The sequence below is a fragment of the Mchenga conophoros genome, linkage group LG5 (genome assembly GCF_057382185.1).
Source record: "Mchenga conophoros isolate Kocher_MC1m ecotype Shallow Benthic linkage group LG5, M_conophoros_male_GT1.1, whole genome shotgun sequence".
Taxonomy (NCBI): domain Eukaryota; kingdom Metazoa; phylum Chordata; class Actinopteri; order Cichliformes; family Cichlidae; genus Mchenga; species Mchenga conophoros.
In genome coordinates, this window is record NC_140530.1 from 18,462,108 (window position 1) to 18,481,998 (window position 19,891).

The 19,891-nt window shown below is 39.7% G+C and overlaps 1 protein-coding gene across 7 annotated transcripts in view; it reads right to left on the bottom strand.

The window, feature by feature from the left end:
- Nucleotides 1-19,891, bottom strand: part of scn8ab (sodium channel, voltage gated, type VIII, alpha subunit b) — a 46,587-nt gene that overhangs the window by 22,138 nt on the left and 4,558 nt on the right. For 3 of the 7 annotated variants that reach the window (XM_085273852.1, XM_085273853.1, XM_085273850.1), the window contains 10 exons: nt 12,295-12,413; nt 11,986-12,075; nt 11,763-11,891; nt 9,533-9,624; nt 5,485-5,703; nt 5,238-5,301; nt 4,434-4,575; nt 3,644-3,850; nt 3,282-3,563; nt 595-951 (listed from right to left, as the gene is read on the bottom strand). In XM_085273852.1, the coding sequence (XP_085129978.1) occupies nt 595-951; nt 3,282-3,563; nt 3,644-3,850; nt 4,434-4,575; nt 5,238-5,301; nt 5,485-5,703; nt 9,533-9,624; nt 11,763-11,891; nt 11,986-12,075; nt 12,295-12,413 (1,701 nt within the window). Of the gene's footprint in view, nt 1-594; nt 952-3,281; nt 3,564-3,643; nt 3,851-4,433; nt 4,576-5,237; nt 5,302-5,484; nt 5,704-9,532; nt 9,625-9,894; nt 9,987-11,762; nt 11,892-11,985; nt 12,076-12,294; nt 12,414-19,891 lie in introns of all 7 variants that reach the window. The other 4 variants (XM_085273855.1, XM_085273854.1, XM_085273856.1 and 1 more) reach the window with 2 other exon arrangements.

A 19,891-nucleotide genomic window follows, 5' to 3' on the forward strand; every position in this document is an offset into this window, starting at 1 on the left:
TATTTGTCGTTGCATCATCCATTTCTCAGAAGCAGAGGATAAATGAGGGCAAGGAGGAAAGAGAAGGCAGCAGAGGGAAAGTGAGGCTGAAAGGAAGAAGAAGAAAAAAGAACTCCAGATAAGAACAGTGATAGAAAATAGTATGTGTCCAGATGTACAAAGCCCTCAAGAATGAGGAAGTAGAAGTAAAGAATGAAAAGAATTTCATATAATAATGATTTTTTTTCTCAGTGATTGAACTGTTAGGGCAACTCGAAAGGGCTGATCTCATTACGCATTACTGTTAGTGAAGTAATGGTGATGATTCTGGCAAGGGAGTGAGTTTGCGGATGTTCTTTCAACTGGTTAGTGACTTCTAGTGCTGCTAAAAAAAGAAGTGAAAAGGCATTAGATCAGGCTGGAAGTCTAAGAGTCAGTGTATGGTGAAAAAATAAAACAGATTCTGTGTACTCAGGGAGTGGAAAAAAGGAGATACTGGGTTTAGGGAAAAGAGGAACAAGAGGCAGGGGAAGAGGTTGTGAAGGAGAAGCTGCAGAAACCCGGGCCACCAACATCATGCCTAAACTGTATTAGGTGTCCCATGGACGTCCTTACACTGTCATCAGTGGCTGCCTTATCTATTTTCACCTCAGGCAGAAGCCGTCTGCCGGGCCCAGGGCCGATGAGAGACACCACGCCATTGCAGTCCACTGTGCTGTTCCTCTTCCCTCCAGGGTGGGGTGCCAGCGGATGGATGCGTGATGAGCCCTGGCTGTTGCCACTGTAGCTGTTGCGACGGTAAGGTATAAACAGGGATCCTCTACGGTCTTCGCTCTCCTCTACTGTACTGTGCTCGTCGTCTGCAAATTCATTCTCTGAGCCCATGTCCTTGGAACGGCCTTTGAAGCTGAAGATGCTGCTGCGGCTGTTGTGGCGCGACATGAAGGGTGAGCCTGGGATGCTGAGTAGTGACTGAAAGAGGAGAGATAAATGAGGACAGGGAGAATTAAGGAGTTATTTAAAACAGCAGGAGTTAGTTGATGTGTACAGGTGGGGTATATAAAACAAGAATAAATCAGAGGAAGGGAACTAAAAAGAAATGAGAAACAGGCAGTAGGCACAAAATATAACCATAATATATTTAAAACATGTTATATTGCTTTTCAAGAAGAACTGCATTGCTCCAAAAAAATAACATTACAGTGTGTAAAATCTCACCACTCAGTAGCAGGAGATTGATGACTGCGGCACAGTGTAAGTTGTTAAGCTCTGCTGTTTTTGCCGCTGTTAGCTGTCGTTAGCCTCTGTTAGCCACTGTTATTGTAACTTTCCTTGAAGTGGAATCCTTGTTAGATTCAGACACTTATCGAATAAACTAGTAAAACGTGAGAATGTAATTGAATTGTTTATCAATGAGAAAGTGTGATTTTTAGGACCCTTGAGTCTAACATTAGCAGGCATAATGTTAGCTCAGAACTAGCTGCTCTTGTTATTTAGCCATCTCGTCAGCTGTATGGAACTTGGAGGGTTATATGTTTAATCTGCTGACAATAAGAATAAGACGATAACATTTTACCTAGATGCTGGTCCCATTTTTTTCTATTCAGTTCAATTTTATTTATAGTGCACCAAATCACAACGACAGTAGCCTCAAGACGCCTTCTATTGTAAAGTAAACCCTGCATCACATTTCCGCCTCTTTGGTGAAGGGGATCACTTCTCAGATGATAAACATAGAAATGATCCTTCATATCTTGAGGCTGTAGACACATATTAAATTTTTCTGCACCACGCCACATATGTGGCAAATAGGCAAAACAGTGATGTTCATCTCGGTCCATTTTTTTCCTACTAAAAAAATACATTTAAAAAAAACGATTATCTGTATCTTAAAAGTCACACTTAAATGACACATTAGATCTTAATAAGTGAAGTATTAATGTTGAAAATCTTCAGCATTACACATTGTGGTGTTCATTGAGAAAAAACTACGTAACAATGTTTAACGAAAGAAAAGCTCACTGCAAGCTTTTGGGTTATTTTGATTATTATTTTGTTCTATCCTGTCTGCAACTGCAATGCAGGGAAAGATAAAGTAATACAAATACGTACAAGCACAAATAAAGTACAGAGGACTGGCCAACAAATGTAGACAAAGTAGTAAGAAACCAAAGTCTCAAAAGGTCCTGCAATGAGTGAAAGAAGAGTAGGAAAACTGCCTGTATGACAACTGAAGTGGCAGGAAGAGTCCCAAGAGGGCTGTGGCTCAAGAGAGGCTGATACAGCTGATACCACAACGAGGTCACTGCTTAAACCACCAAGTGCAGGAAGAAGCTGAATCATCACATCCACCCAAGCTCTGGATGAGCACACATGCTCTTCTTGGATCCCCATACAAATCCTGGCCACTGCAATTCCTTAAATGGCCACAAGAGACTGGCTACAAAAGTAACTCAATCCCCCTATACCCACATGTTAAAATGTCCAACTTTATAGCAAAAATAAAAAATTTTTTACACAACTCACCCATTTTAATTTTAAGGCTTAAAGTTATACATTATTATAGGAATGGCTGTTTTGAATGACAGATAGATTTTACTAGGTGTAAGTGCAAGTAATTGTAGTCAATAAACTTAACATGTGGGGGCTCTGTTGGTGCCTTTTGCATCTGGGTAGCTGTGATTCAAGAGTATGAACAGGTACAGTGACTCATCCAACAGATCCCAGCTCCTTCGGTCTGTATGTTAAAGTGATGTAGCCATGGTTGTGTGTGTGTGTGTGTGTGTGTGTGTGTGTGTGTGTGTGTGTGTGTGTGTGTGTGTGTGTGTGTGTGTGTGTGTGTGTGTGTGTGTGTGTGTGACAGCCCAGATTTTTGGGCTGCTCATCCAGGAAACAATAAAAAGGATTACAAAGTTTAACAGATAAGCAGGTAGTTAACTCGCAAGTTTCCTTCTAAAGATGATATACCATGTTCTAAAAAACAAAAACGTACTGCTCTCCTATCAGTTCAGACACACATGAAGACAGAAAACTAAACAGCAGTAATGTCTGTAGGATTATTGAAGTTGGGCTAACTGTCATATAAAGATTTGCTACCTGGTGGCTAAAAACAGAGCTATGGTTAGAATAATGTTAACACATTAGCACAGTGAAGCTGGAGGATGAGCATTAAAGTTTTTACTTCGATTTAGAAGGCCACAACACCACTAGTGACATCACAGCATCCACAGCCATCTTTTATATACAGTCTATGGGGCCATTGCTGAAACTCTCGAGTTTACAGCTTTTCTCGCTAACTTTACCTGGTTCATAATGGACGTCTTCCTTCCCAGTCGACTCCCTGGGAATCGAATGGTGCTTTTCTTGCTGCCATCATCTGACTCGGACTTAACCACCTTCTCACTGTCTCCTTTCTCTTTCTCCTGCTCTTTTTGTCGCCATTTCTTTTTGCGATTGCGACGCTCTTTTGCACTCTTGGAGCTCAGCTTGGAGACCTCCGAGGAGCTGCGGGACAAGTGCCCCCCACCTTCATCTTCTAACGCAGCCTCTGACACAGTACCAGCAGATGTCGCCATGGCAGCAGCCTGAGAGAAAAAAAAGACATGATAACCTAAAACTATGAAAAATGCATATTGGTGTATGTATATTAGAGAGTATGACAGACCTGAGTCTCTTCCTGTTGCTTCTTGAGCTGTTCGAGCATGGCTTTGAATTCTGCCTCTTTCTGCTGTGCCTCTTCAATCGTGGCTTGGTTCTGCTCCTCATAGGCCATGGCCACCACAGCCAAGATCAGATTCACCAGGTAGAAGGAGCCCACAAAGATGACCAGCACAAAGAAGATCATGTACGTCTTCCCTGCAGCTCGAAGAGTCTCACAGAAAACACAGACATAGCATAAAAGTGAATGAATCAGTAATTTATCATGCAAGATTAAGACTAAAATGAAACAAGTAATGATAAAATATAACTGAAATCCTCCTTGGTGCACAGTTATTTTAATGTTTATGGATTTTTTCTGCTGGATTTTAGTATGCACTCTATATTGTGTGCTATGTCAGCATTTCTGATGTTTCGACAATCCGAAGACCTTCTCCGGGAAAACGTCCATACTGAAACGATGCCTTATAGTCTGCGCACACATACACGTACACACACTACAACACAAACCTATTTTGCCAAAAAAGGAGAAGCTATTATGCTTGTGATGGTGATGGTCTACAGAAGCAGGAAATATTCCAGCTCACAGTCATGGTAGTGCAGCTACCTTAACAGATTTTGGTGCACATACTGAATTTGCACATGCATTTGTGTCCCTAAAAGCATCAAAAAGTGCTGAATCATTCAGACATCCATGCTAATCTGATGATTCATATATATTTTTTATGATGAAGTGTGCTGCTTGAGGGAGAGGTAGCTACTGGGCACTGAGAGGCTTTAATAAAACAAGTCTTTACCAGCATGTAGAGATTTTCCCAGAAGTCTTGGGTCATGAGACGAAAGAGGGTGAGGAAAGCCCATCCAAAGCTATCAAAGCTGGTATAACCGTAGTTGGGGTTCCTTCCAGCTTTCATACATGTAAAACCCTCTGGACATCGTCTGATAGAGGATAACAGAGCAATACCGAAAACCATCATTTAAAAAGTGAATGAAAAGCACCACTTTGACATCGACACAGGTAAGATAACATGCATCCTGATCTACATCCCTGCCCTGGATGCAACGAGATGAAAAATATCTCGTGTGCTTTTTGATTTTCTTTAATCTACACACCCTGTGAATCCATCAGATCAAAATACGATCAAATATCCCCTGGAGATATGCAAGACAGGGCCGTTGTTACACCTCCAAATACAGCAATAAGCCATATCTAAGCATCAAAAGTTTAACTGGCTGGAGCTCAACAGAATCTTACAGGCATAAAACCACAGCCCAACATATGACAGGTAGCAGTATTTAGGAGGAATGTGGAGCACTAGCACAAACTAGAAGAAAACAAGAATACATTGATGTCACAAGGAGTAACTGCACTGGAAGAAAGCGTCAACAAGGCCTCGTAATGGCTGTGACTGGAGAAATTAGCTGGGTCATCCCAGGAAAAGGATCTGATGCTGAAACACCCCAAACACCGACTGCCCCCCTGTTAAATTTCTGATAATGTTTTAAGATGTGTGGTGGAACAACAGGAATATGGCAGACAGCTCCTGTAAACATAGCATAAATATAATTGTGAGGATTTACTGAGCGAAGTACTGGCTTACCCTGAGTCAGAACTATTTCCACATAGCAGAGCATCAAGCTGACCAGGGAGGAAGTAGAAATTAGCTATTTAAAAAAGAGAGAGAGAGCAGTCACTTGCATTGGCCACTGGGCAAAGAGTGTGTGTTACCCGAGTGAGTCAGCGTTTCTGTTAATATTTCATCCCTCAGACATCATGACTAAGTCAAAGAATCTCTAATGCTGCATACGCGTCCCAAAGTTTAATCAAGTTTTAAAGTCAACACTTACAGGTGTTCATGATGTATTCACCCCAGTCAAAAGCCCGGCTGCCATTCGGGTACAGAGCCGTCATGTTGATCGGCCAGATCACGCATTTATTCCGCAGGTTCCCCATGAACAGCTGCAGTCCAATCAGAGCGAAGACACTGAGACAGAAGACGGTCAGGATCATCACGTCCGACAGCTTCTTCACAGACTGGATTAGAGCGCCCACAATGGTCTTCAGGCCTGTCGATTAACATATGAATAACACACACACACACAAATGTGCACAAATTCACACACATGGAAACAGGCACAACTCACACACACATGCACACCGAGATACACATTCAAATACACACACACATAGACACATACACAAAATAAGACACAAATAAAATGTTTTCGCACTAGATGTGTTGGGTTCAGTGTTATAGCTGCACTTCTAAGCTGACTCGAATCATGCATGAAAAGGGTAAATTAGGTAATGTATAAACTAATTCTGTCTTTAACCCTGTGCTGTGCAGATTCTTATATAAAGCTAAACTTGGCAGGCATCGGAGTGATTTCTTAAGAATCTGCACCCTGCTCTGCCAAGTCTCAATACCAGAAATTGACATTCAGAGTGTGTTGTGCAGTCCCTTACAGAATAAAACCAGTGCATAGGCATTGCTTTTCATTGTCATTTCTGCCTCGATGCAAGTGTAAGCCCAAACTCTGATTAATTATTCAGCACTAGCTACTGTATGCTGTGTGTTTGTAATTGAACTATCACTTAACTACGTTTTAACCAAAGTTAATTTTATTTTATTATTTAGTAGAATAAAGTGGCGCATTTTCAAAATAATATGCAATTAAATTCCTTCATTTTTTTTGTTAAAGCCCTAATTCATCCTTAACAGAAAACCAGTCAGTTTGTGAGATATTTCATCCAGAATCTGTAATAGTCTGCTATCCAAAAAATAAACAGGTACAGGTAGTCCCATAAAGTAACAAAAAAGTGTAGACAGCCATTGTTTGCAGATACATTTATGCACCTTAGACGTAGAAGAACATGCTGTCCTGCTTCTCCACGTCTCCCCTGCCTACATACTAATTTTCTGCCTGTTGACTTCCAGCGTTCCTTGTATTAATTTAGATTAAGACTGCAGGCTGCTCAGCTGACCTAATATAATGAGTGTTTATATTAAGAGAAAAATCTAACATTTATGCAGGTTTTTGCATTTTGAATATTTAGTCATTGATAAGCTTAGCTTTGGCCACTGTATCACCTCTGGCCTGTTCTAGTTAAAGTTTACCGTACCAATACTGAAGTGTACAGCACTGATTTTTCTGTCATAGACTATTAAAAAGAAATCACACTCAATTTCTACAGAGAGCATATGGCACTACGACGAATACTACCACTGTAGGGGATGTTTCCATTAGAAAGGCACACTTTTGTATTTATATTTATATAAAAAGAAGCTGAACAATTTTAATTCTGATGTTATGCATATGATAAAAATCATCTGGTCCTTAGCTATTCTCCAAATTAAAACTTCAGATGGATGAACAACTGACATGACATATTATACTGTGTCATCATTTTTTAACATAAATAAATGCAGAAGCAGTGTGTGAAAAACAGCCAGGTGCTGATTATCAAATGCACCACCTCTATAAAAGCAGATGTTTTGGAATTACGGTATTCTGAAGAATTGAATGCAATGTTCAGAGAAACTGCAAATAACCCAAGAGCTACATTTCAAACTACAGATCTCAGTTAGCATGTAAAATGTTAAGTTCATATTGGTATAGTCAGAAAAACACTGAACAAGTATGTTTAGGAGGAAAGCCAAGAGAAAGCTTCCTCTCTAAAAAGAACATGACAACACAACTTAAGTTCACCAATTTCCATCTGAAGAAACTACAAGATGTCTGGAACAATGAGACCAAGGTGGAGATGTTTGGTCATAATGCACAGCATCACACTGGGTGAAACCCAAACAGCATATCACAACAAACACCTCACACCAACTGTGAAGCACGGTGGTGGAGGGGTGATGATTTGGGCTGGTTTTGCAGCAGCACAAGCAAAGCGTAAACTCTTCTGTGTACCAAAATATTCTCAAACGTGAGGCCATTTCTATAGCTATGGCTTGGCTGACATTGAGTCACTGAACAGGACAATGATAAAAAAAATGTGGACAAACAAATATCAGTGAACTTTAAGGAACTGAAGCAACGCTGTAAAGAAGGGCGGTCCAAGAGTGGTTTCATCACAACAATGTAAGAGACTGATAATGTCAAACAGGAAATGATGACGTCAAGTTATTGTTGCTCAAAGTGGTTCTATAAGCTGATGAATCATAAGATATATTGTTGACACACTGCTTCTGCACTTTGTCTTAGTTTTTTGTTAAATAAAGAATGGACAAAATGTCACGTGTTGTTGTTGATTTTAGGTTGTATTTAAATCATTTTAAGATCTGAAGAGTACCCTAACCCTTTTTCTTATGTCCCAATATGTAAAACCTTAGACTTGAAACTTGGTTTACTTTCTTTTTAAAAAAACATAACAACTGTACACAATGTACACAGTGAGAGCTAAAGAAATACGAAGCTGATTTATCGGAACTGTACAACTGTGTAACTTAGGATCCATGTGAAAAAGACCTAATTTCCTTTAAATCTGTGTGTTCATCTATGGGAACATCCCTGAGTAGCTTTCTTTTATAATTACACTGCATCCAACAAATGAACTGCACACAACAGCACAACAAACAGATAACAGTGGACATAATCAGGCTCAATCGAGGAAGCAGGAAGTGAAGAGGAGAAAGAGAGGACAGGTGAGGAAGAGTACGTGCCTGTAGGTAGGGGGTAAGGGGGCAATGAGAGGTGTCATGCAGGTCATTTAAACGCTAAGGCTGAAGGAAGTGACTATGTCAGCATCACTCGTCTAAAACGTGGTGATGACCTTGCATTAACCGAAGAACCATTTCCATCCCGGGCATCTGTTTTTCTCTCTCATGGTGTTGAAACTTCAAGCTGGTTTTACCACACTAAGTGTTGTACGCTTGGAATTAACATTATTGTACCCTGTCTGTGTATGCTGTATGTGTGAAGCATGTAATGTGCTGCGATGGTGCTTACAGAGTTGTCATAAAAATACAACGGGTGAATGTGATGTATATAAAAATACAGAAATGAGACCTATTGTTTGTTGCCAACATAAAAAGAAAATTAGAGCATATGAAATATTTAGATTACAGTAGTACACTACACTCATGTACAGTTTTTCAAGGTACTTGGAAGGTTACCTTGGAATACTTGTAACAACTCTGTGGATTTAGGCTGTCTCGCTAACTTATGTCAATTTGGAAATCAGGACTTAAGTTTCTTATCACACCAAAGAATAGGAAATGAGTGCAAAGAAATGTAACACATTATAATATTTCTTTATATTTTCTCTTTCACTCCCAGGATGGATAAAGATCTTCAAAAGAGAAAAAAAAAAGTTTATTTACATCCTGATTAAAATAAAATAAAATAAAATAAAATAAAATAAAATGAAATAAAATAAAATAAAATAAAAAGAATAGCCTCTTAAAGCCAAACGTGTAATAGCATGTACTTCAAAGCTTCATGCAGTTGTCAGATTAGGCTTGGCAGTCTTAGGGAATGAAATAGTGTTAAAAACAAATCCCTGCAGTGATAATTTGGATCAAAGAACGTAGTAAAACTGAACACAGTTGATCTGACAGTTGGTGAAAAAATTCACAATAATTAGTTTGTTCATTTAATCACTTTTAACAACATGCAGAATGGCTTTTAGAGTAAACTTTTCCCTTTAATTTATGCCAGCTCTGGACATTTCTAATTTAATGTGAGGTGCAAGTAGACTGCTAAGCCTATCAAAAATGTATTGCTACCATTTTTGATTATAATAAAAAATAAAAAGTTAAACAACAAAGGAAATAATTCAAAATCAATACCTTCTTTAAAAGTAAAAGAAAGACTAAAATGAAAGAATCAAATAGAGCTAAGAGGTAATGTAACCTCAGCCTTAGTGTTTAAATGGGAGTCTCACCTGGAATGACAGAAATAGTTTTCAGTGCTCGGAGAACCCTGAACGTTCTCAGCGCCGAGACATTCCCAAGGTCCACAAACTCTGTTATATATCTGTAACAAGGTAGGATGACACACAGAACAGAGCCCCATGACACACAACACACACACACGATAACTACACGCACGTATGCGCAAGAACACGACACCAGCACCACCATCGAAGACCAGGAGGGACACCACGGTGAGAGCAAGAACACCTGTTCAACCAGTGGGAAGAGAACGCAGAGAGAAGAGGAGAGGAGAGGGAGTGGAACAAAACCACACCTAACATCAACCCCGTGGCTCGCCCACCCGCAAACACAAACACCTGGACTCTCTTACCTGGGATAACTGAAATTGTTTTCAAAGCCCTCAGAACCCTGAACGTACGCAGAGCTGACACATTGCCTAGGTTTACAAACTCTGTTATATACCTGCAAGGTGGATCAGATACAGTTACTCAGCAGCCATGCTGACCAGGGGAAAGAAAGAAAGAGGTTAATACAGACTATGTGAATAAGCATCATCAGCAACTGTGATGGAGTGATGTGGATTAGTCATTGTGTTGAAGTGTTTCATTTTAAAAATATCAACACAAATCACACCCAAAAATGCAAAATGCAACAGAAAAATATAAAATCCATGATTTATTTATCCAAATAATTAACTGGTAAGGAAAATTTGCTTGGTATAAACTGGATGTATGCAAATCAAGAAAATTTTGTTTTACCTTGTACTGTAAAATTTATATGTAATTAAATTACACTAAAGCGTTTTTGGGCATGAATATTATTTTGAGTGCATTACAATCAACTTTACTTACAACTTACAATCACTTTAACTGTGAATAAAGCGATAAATGGTTTCATTCTCTCAAATTAACTAACCCCTGTTGCCTTCACACATGCACGACTTGGCAAACAGGAAAAAGGAAAGAAATTCATAATCTATACCCAGGCAAGAGCAAACTGGCAATGAAAAAAGTGTTGATAAGAAACATGCCAGTGTGTAGAATCACAAATAAAACCCCAGTTTAACAATGTTCAAATCATTCTGAGCTTATATGAGTATTTAACATAAAATGTGCGTACTGTACTTTGTTACTATGACTGATAAATTGCACAAAAGTGTCAGATTAAAACTCATATAAGCAAACTGATGTTTGATTTTTTTTTTTTAATTTGCCAGGGGGGTTAAAAGCATCCCAGGTAGGTGGGGTCTTTCAGACGTCACAGTGAGGGGAGCTTTAAGAATTTTTGAACCCTAAATTGAGAAGTGTATGGTATAATTTAGAGTTTCTATGCGAGGGACGAGGCTGAAAACCAGTACTGAATGGCCCCAAGCTTCTTGCCAGCAGGTGGGAATGCATCAAGATCAGACTAATAATTCTGCAGTGGAAATCATTAAATGGGCTCAGCACTTCTGAAAACCTTAACAAAACCTAAAATTTATCAGTGCATAAACAAATGCATTTTAATACCATATTATCAACAGCAAAATGCATCCAGAAACTCACTGAGCTCATTTAAGATGGGCCAGAACAAAATAGCTCAGAAACTAAAGAAGTATGACGGCTGAATAGAAAATGATCAAATAAGGAGCTTATTTCTAAAATGAATGCAGGTACTGTGCTATGAAGTATGAGTACAATATGCCAGAAACTTTCATATGGTAAACATGTTAATGTTTCAACTTTTTAGAAAAGTATTGCTGGCATCAGCAGTTAAATTTAAGTTTAGGACCTTTCCCATACCACTTTAAATACGTTATTATGTTAGCTCAGGAAAAAGAGAATAAGATAAAACTAAAGAAAACTAAGGAAAAGAGACTGTCCTTATGTGTTTATTATCAATACGTATGGCAGACTGAAAACTTTTAGGACCCATCCCAACTGAAGTTAAGTCAATTCAATCATTTTAAACGCCTTATAACAGAAAATTTGTTTTTAAGAAGTTTCGAGACTTTTGAAGGATGCACAAACACCCTGATCTGATTCCAATCTTTCAACTTCTCAAAGTCGCAGTTGTTGGCTGTTCTATGATCAATAAAATATAAACTTTAAATACAAATATAATCTGAGTCAAGATTGCAAAAGAAGACTCAGACAGTGCATATTTATCTGTGCCGTTTTCAAGCTGCGAGTTTTATCTTTCATATGGGAGAAGTCGTATTTTTGTTGATTACAAATCAATGTGTTCTGAAGTACTTACGCCATTGAAATGACCATGAAGTCCAGCCAGTTCCAAGGGTCTCTGAGAAAGGTGAACCCGTCGATGGCAAAACCTCGGGCAACAATTTTTGTGAGTGACTCAAACGTATAGATACCTGTAAAGGTATACCTTTCAAGGACAAAAAAAAGAAGAGGACAAAAAAGGTGAGGAGAACATCAAATGAGGATATGACTGCTGAGGAGAAGTATGGAGGTGGACTTACTCTACTTGCTTGGACCACTCCGGGGGATCGCTGAATGTCATGAATATGCAGTTGGTCAAAATCGTACACATGATGATCATGCTGAATAGCGTGAGAACACAGTTAAGGAAAGACTGAACAGTTGCGTCCATAATAACTGAAATATGGCTTTAACATTAAAGACAAACTTAAAGAAGAGCAGTCAGCAGGGACATTTAGTCCTTATAGTTCATTAAAATAACTTACAATGAGCTGGCCACTTCAACAGCAAACAGAAAAAATGTTTTCATTCACTATAAGGCAAACAAATCAAATAACTTGAAAGGATATGAATGTATCAAAATTTTAATAGCTATTCGCCTAAATAGATTAAAAGGACTTATGATGTACAAGGAGGGCGTGGCACTGAAGCGGAAGAGTGTTTTCCCCTTGTTTAAGACTATAAACGTCTGAAAAAGAGAGAGAGACAGAGATAGTGAGACAGACAAACCCTACAAACACTTCTATGTCAAATATTCAGTAAACAGTCTGAAGACCTTCATATTATCTTATTGAAAGTATGATGATAGAGCTTACTGAGCTGACCTCTGAATACACTGGTTTCTTCTGTATCTACAAGGCTGATTGTAATACTGGAGTTTATACTGTGCTTCCTGCTTATTGGTTTGTGACTATACGTATTTGGAAATAATTACCCTGCAATGATCTAAGTATACAGGTTAAAAACGGTAATAAAGAGATAAAGGTACATAGAAAGCAGCAGTAAGAGTCTCTACTGACATGGGTGATCATTCACCCAGGAATCAGGGTTACAGTTCTGTCCTTCTTACATCAGACTGGGACTTTGCCCTGGCCAGCTTTCCCCCTGATAAAAGCTTTGAGCAGCTTCAGGATCAGCAGACAGGCACATGGGAAACTCTCCTTTTCGTGGCCAAATGTCTCTCTTCATCCCAAGTTTAAAGCTCTTACTGGAAGGAGATGGCAAATGCTGTCATCGATCAGGGCAGATCTGCTGACTCTAGGCTCTCAACGACTGCTCCGGTCCCCACCCATAAACAGCACCGGGCCAAGTGGGGCTGGGCACTGGGGTGAGACAGCATTGTGTGTTTGTTTGTGGACGTTTGTGGATGTTTGAGCCCAGTGTTGGACAAAACTATGGGAGGTGACAGTAAGAGGGATTATTTGCAAACAAACACAGGGATACTGTGCATTCATAGCTGCAGCTGCTGCAAGCACTTGTTCTTTTTTTCTGTATCTACATGCAATACAGTTTAGAGATGGTTCACTGACAATTTATAAATGTGTTGTTTGGATGTAAATGTAAGTGAGTTATGAATGTGGACGCTGCCTGGATATTTGTCTTTGTTCACAACAGCCTCTTCTGCGTCTTTATGACATCACTGACAATATCAGCTGCCACTATATGGAGAAAACTGATCATGTTCTTTGTTATGCCCTCACTGAAGAACAGCAATTCTATCCTCTTAGTTCAAAAGCTAATCATTTATATCGCAGTGAGCTTGCATTCATAAAATGTTATGGATGGATATCAATTATCAGTTAGCTCAGTTCATTGAGCTAATCGATATGGAAATAATAATAGTAACAGTAATGATAAGAAGAAGAAGACGAAAAGGACGAGGAATCCTTGTACTTCTGTAGTGATAACCCATATGATAGATGCATTTGGTCTTTAGTAACCACATCACTAATACACACACCGTGAGTTTGGGATATCCACCAGGGGAAAAGAAACGAGGAGGCGACTCAAAGTGTCCTGAATCAAGTGGTGTCCAGAAAACTAATTAAATCAAAAATAGTTCCCTTAGTCTGGCTAAAGACAAAATGTATCCTCTAGATCAGACAACTCCTTACTCTTCCCCTCCTTTTCCCTTCCCTGCTGCTTTTTGTCCATAGATCATAACCACTACTCAAAATATCCTCTTACTTTCTTTTTTTTTTTTGAAAAATAAAAAGGATTATCTACTTAATGACCACAGAAAAAAGAGGAAATCACAGACTTGTCCAAGTCTTGTCCAAAGGGTAAATCTCTCCCAGAGGTCAAGTGAAGGTTTTCGCTCACCAATACATCATTGGGATGGAAGAACAGGAATATCTCATTAGCAGCATATGCCCACTGTGCAAGACTATGATAGGCTAATCAATGTCAAGGATATTGCGATAGATAAGTCATATGGGTTTACTGATGCTTTTAAAAACCTGAGTCATCATAAAACCTGAGTCTCTATTGTATAGTAATCCATATTGTAGTATGGTATATCTTTACCCATCCCGTTTGCTAAGAATACAGGGTGGAAAGGTGCTGCAATTTATTGAAGCATGAACAAGCAAACATCGAAATATAGTCTATAAGGCAAAAACAGAGCTTGTACAATTTGCCAAGCCTTTTTTGTAATTTAAGCAGTCTTCAGGAATAGTTCTCCAGGCTTCCTCGAGGACATTCAATGCTCGTCTGTGGATGTTGACTGTCTTATTATGTTCTTTGTCAAGATGATCCCACACTCCTTCGGTAATTTTGAGGTCCGAGCTCTGGGGAGGTCAATCCATGAGTGATAGTTTTCTACTGTGTGTGTCTCATTATCTATTCATGTTTTTAATGCACTAGCAGTGTGTCTGTGATTATTTTCAAAGGACTGGACTGAAAATGACAGAAAAGGCAGATGGTATCCACAAAAAAAACCAAAACTACAAGAACGTCTGGCTCCTTAGCAGCACAGAAAAGAGGAGTGGATCAAGATTTTTTCACAGTACTCCAGGTCACCCTCTGCTGCATTGGGAATGCAGAAACTTCCGTAGACTCAATTGTAAAGGCTTTCTAACTACTTTATGAATTGTCTCAGCCTGGAGACAGAAAAATCTACTGTTGACGCAAACTTGGCATGATTACTACAAGGTTCGCAAATGTCAGGCAGTTTCCTTAATTGATCATATAATCAATGAATCGCTGAACCTTATATATAGTGAATGAATGAATTCTTTTAGTAAACGTGTCATTTTTACAGGCTATTTTTGCACATCCTAAGTCATATTCTTAAAAAAAAAAAAAGTCGAACTAACGTATGAGTAAAAACATATGAGTAAAAAAAAAGGACAGTCCAACTTTTGTTCCTGATCCCAAAAATGGGAGCAAATCTTTGTGGTCAGATATAAATTATAAGAGTATTTTGTAAACTGGAATTCACTTTTCACAGTTTTTAAAGAATAAAACTAGATGGAAGGACCTGCACAAGAAAACAGGCACACACGTGAAGCATGCCATCGTTAGCAGCCACCATCCTGAGTCCAACCAATGAAATCAGCAGCTGAGTGAATGTGTGAAGGATAACTTTGACTGTTTAAATTCTTCAAAGCGCCTAACTGACAGAACAATTTTCCCTGGTTTAATTAATTTCTTGAACAAACTCTGTAAAGTAGGATCACAGACAGTGAATCAGTTCATCAATATGAAATTAAGGTTTTAGCCTTCACAAAGCATTCCAGCGGGATGAAAATATTTAACATGTAGTGAACGAGTGGTTCAATTGCATCTCTTCAAATGGATAAACATACAATCAAATAGAGTGGCTATAGTAGATAAGTACCAAACAAATGACTGTGCGGCACATAATGATTACTGCAGTCATTCACACAAAGTGCATGAAGGTACAGTGCATACGCTTATCACAATAGCACTGATCTATATTGCTATAAACAAATGAATATGCACACCTTTAAATGCACGACTCAGCAGGTCGGGCTTCATTCTACCAAGCCACCTTTGCTGCAAAGCTGTGGAAATGATAATAACTCTCAACAAAGCACATGCAAGAATCAGGAGACAGAATGCAGCTACAATGGCAGTCTACTTGCAGATGTGCTTGTGTTTGCATGGAGCGGACACATGGAGGTACGGGACACAAGCAAAGAGAGCCAAAGAGAGACAGATAAGAGGATGGAGGGGGAGTGATGCAGAACAGAAAGCCAAAGAGCTGCAGAGATGACAGAGCCAAACCTGAGATGGATGGGTAGATGGAGGGAGGAGGAGGAGTAGGAGGAATTGGTAGGCATGCAGCAGAGAGAGAAACTTAGAGATGAGAAGAGGACGAAAGAGAAACAAAGAAAGCTCAATGAAATCTTAAAGGGGAGATTATAGTAAGTCGCAGGGAAGAGGTGGTTTATTTCTCTTAATTACTTCTTTATGAAACTGACAACAATTAAGTCTTTGTGATCAGCACATGTATTAGAAGATGGACATAAAAAATGTATAAAGCAGATCAAACAAAAATGCACAAACGATTACATTAGAATCATTTATAACCCAAACCAGACAAACATGCAGTTTTTTACCCTTTTAAGATGCTGACCAAACAATAAAGTGGCAAAGTAGATATTATTTCTGTCGTGATCTGGTACACTTTTGCAAGCGAGAACGGTCAAAAACCCAATCTGTAAAGTGTACCTGGTATGGACAAAGTCAATCTAGAATACATTTATGGAAAAGTAAAAGTATTGTTAGACTTGACAAAGTATTATTTCCATAGCACTTCCTTTATGGCAAACCAGCATCACGAGACATGTTAATTAATTACTAAGTGTCAGCAAATATAGCTCATTCGCTGCCGTCGAAACTCAGTGGACAGACGGTCGCATCTAAATATGAATGACTCAAAGCTAATTCACCTGTATCAGAAAAACTGCGTCATCCCACTTCCTTACCCATATGCTGTGCTGCAAACAAAAACCAAACACTTTCCACCCCTTACCCTACCTTCCCTCTTAATACCAACCTGGCTAGCAGTGAAAGCACATTCAACCCCCCTCCCCTCCCTCTATCCGTTCCTCACTCAGCTCAGAACAGGAGGATGCTGTGTCATCAGAGACTGAGGACTCAGACAGAGCACTAAAGCCTGGGCTTCATTCTAATTTACTACACCGCGAAAGAAAAGAACATGCTAGAGAGGAGGCAGCGGAAAGGAGAGGAGAAAGGGGAGTAAAGGAGATAGACAAACACACTGACAGAGATGATGGGATAGGGACATAATGTAATGGTGTGTGCAGTGCTACATGCTGAGCTTCAGAAGCAACCGCTCTTTTCGCTGTGAGCTCCCCTTGTGCACCCACTAGCAGTTGCTGCCCTGCACAAGCCTGTGCAGACTGGTAGACTGGGTGCTGCTAGAATACGACAGTTACAGAAATGCCACATACAGAAAGCACATCAAGCTTTCAAACTAACAAAACCAGAGCTTCTTTTTCTCCACACAGTACCACTTTAACACTGCATTAAAGTGCTGTGATCAGGTTTCCTGCAGCTGCAGCTGATGGTAACACACACGCAAACACACATGAACGCGCTCAGACACACTCATTGACACACAGCGCAGCGGTGAGCGATGGTGGGTTGAGCAGAGGAGACGAGCAGCCCGAAAAGGTGATTGCAGAAACAGGGGGGGGGGGGAGTAAGAGGAACTAACTAACTAGAGTAAATTCCATGGTTATGATCAAAGTTAAATACATGAGTGGATTAGGCAGTTCACTGGTACGAAAGATGGTATGATGTTGCTAATTCACCACATAATTAGCTGCGATAAGGGAAGCAAATCGTGACTGAGCAGAATAAAGAGAAATCAAAACCTGTATTGATATGTTCAGAAACACATACTGTATGCAGGAATCAGTGAAGCCAAAGATGGATGGAAGTGTAAAAGTTTAGCACCCATACCTTATTTACCTAATTTAGTGTAAATGTGTTCTTCAGCCATGCAGCATAGTCACAGCTGCACCAACAGAGCTGCTCAGAGGATTAAAAAACAAACAAACTAAGGACTGTGGCTGTAAGTCGCCAGTGAGGCATTTTTATATTTCTGAGTGATCTTATTTAGCTTATGCATGTTGACACAGCACATAAGTGTACCTGCAGCAATTATACGGTATTATATTAACTTTTGTACCAACAGAAGAAATATAAGTCTAAAAGACCTCTCGCATGATATTCTGGTCAAAGACCATGTGGAAATACTATGCTATGCTACTTCGTTTGAAGCAGAACCCTGTATACTGATAATGTAGATGTTATCATGTCATCATAACCATTTTAAAGAATACTTCCGCCATGTACCGCAAATCATCTGGACAGTAAGAGCATATAAATACACAGGGGGTTGATTATCATTACACTACTGTTTAAAAGAAAACTCTGCAGGAAGATTTAGATCAATCTGAAAAATTATTCTTGGCCTTTGTAAACATGAAGCAATTATTTTAAGAAAATAGCAAATGAAATATATAAAGACAAATGTTTATTTATTCAAATAATAAATCATTATCAGAAAACATAACAGCTAACGAACAGCTTAACATAAACTGAATCAAGTAAATTTCATTTGACCAGATTTCATTAAATTTAATGTTTCATGTAACAAAATGACATTTTTACACTTTTTGACTTTTTTTTTTTTTAAGAATGCTGAATATTCCAACTGAATATCCCTGAATCAGTAGTGTGTATATATATATATATATATATATATATATATATATATATATATATATATATATATATATAACACCCAGCACGTCCCTGCGGGCGGTTTATCCTTCAAGCTCGGGTCCTCTACCAGAGGCCTGGGAGCTTGAGGGTCCTGCGCAGTATCTTAGCTGTTCCCAGGACTGCGCTCTTCTGGACAGAGATTTCCGATGTTGTTCCCGGGATCTGCTGGAGCCACTCGCCTAGCTTGGGAGTCACCGCACCTAGTGCTCCGATTACCACGGGGACCACCGTTACCTTCACCCTCCACATCCTCTCGAGCTCTTCTCTGAGCCCTTGGTATTTCTCCAGCTTCTCGTGTTCCTTCTTCCTGATATTGCTGTCATTCGGAACCGCTACATCGATCACTACGGCCGCCTTCTTCTGTTTGTCTACCACCACTATGTCCGGTTGGTTAGCCACCACCATTTTGTCCGTCTGTATCTGGAAGTCCCACAGGATCTTAGCTCGGTCATTCTCCACCACCCTTGGGGGCATCTCCCATTTTGACCTCGGGACTTCCAGGTTGTACTCAGCACAGATGTTCCTGTACACTATGCCGGCCACTTGGTTATGGCGTTCCATGTATGCCTTGCCTGCTAGCATCTTGCACCCTGCTGTTATGTGCTGGATTGTCTCTGGGGCATCTTTACACAGCCTGCACCTGGGGTCTTGCCTGGTGTGATAGACCCCAGCCTCTATGGATCTTGTGCTCAGAGCTTGTTCTTGTGCTGCCATGATTAGTGCCTCTGTGCTGTCTTTCAGTCCAGCTTTGTCCAGCCACTGGTAGGATTTCTGGATATCAGCCACCTCCTCTATCTGCCGGTGGTACATACTGGTACATATATATATATATATATATATATATATATATATACACACACTACTGAATCAGGGCTTTGGCTCAATAGATAAGAAAAGGCACATGTACTTAATAGTTCCATCCAGGCTACGAGGAAGTGCTTCTCGTTGAGATCACGAGTCTTGCTGACTGGGCTTCTGGCGTCTACAGAGCCCACAGATTCTCTTACACATTATCCCTGCTACCACACTGGAGACTGGCTACTCCCCACCTATACACAGCTGAAAGTACTATTGCACACTCCAGCCTTTTTCTCTCCACTCCCTGTCCCCTTCTGCCATCTTCTGCCTTCCACTACTCATTCCTCTTTTCCTAGTATGGAGTGACAGGAATCTCAGCGCCGTGGGTCTCATTAATAAGAAATACATGATTTGGGGGGAAAATATGAGTTTGGAGTTTGGTACAAACGCTGCGTAACAATGATTTTGAGAGAACACTGAGAAAACCTTTGATTTTTTCTGGTTTATCTATTTTAAAATTAAAGAAATGTACTGTTTAACACTAAAACTCAAAAAAGAAATCACACACATATGCTGCGCTGA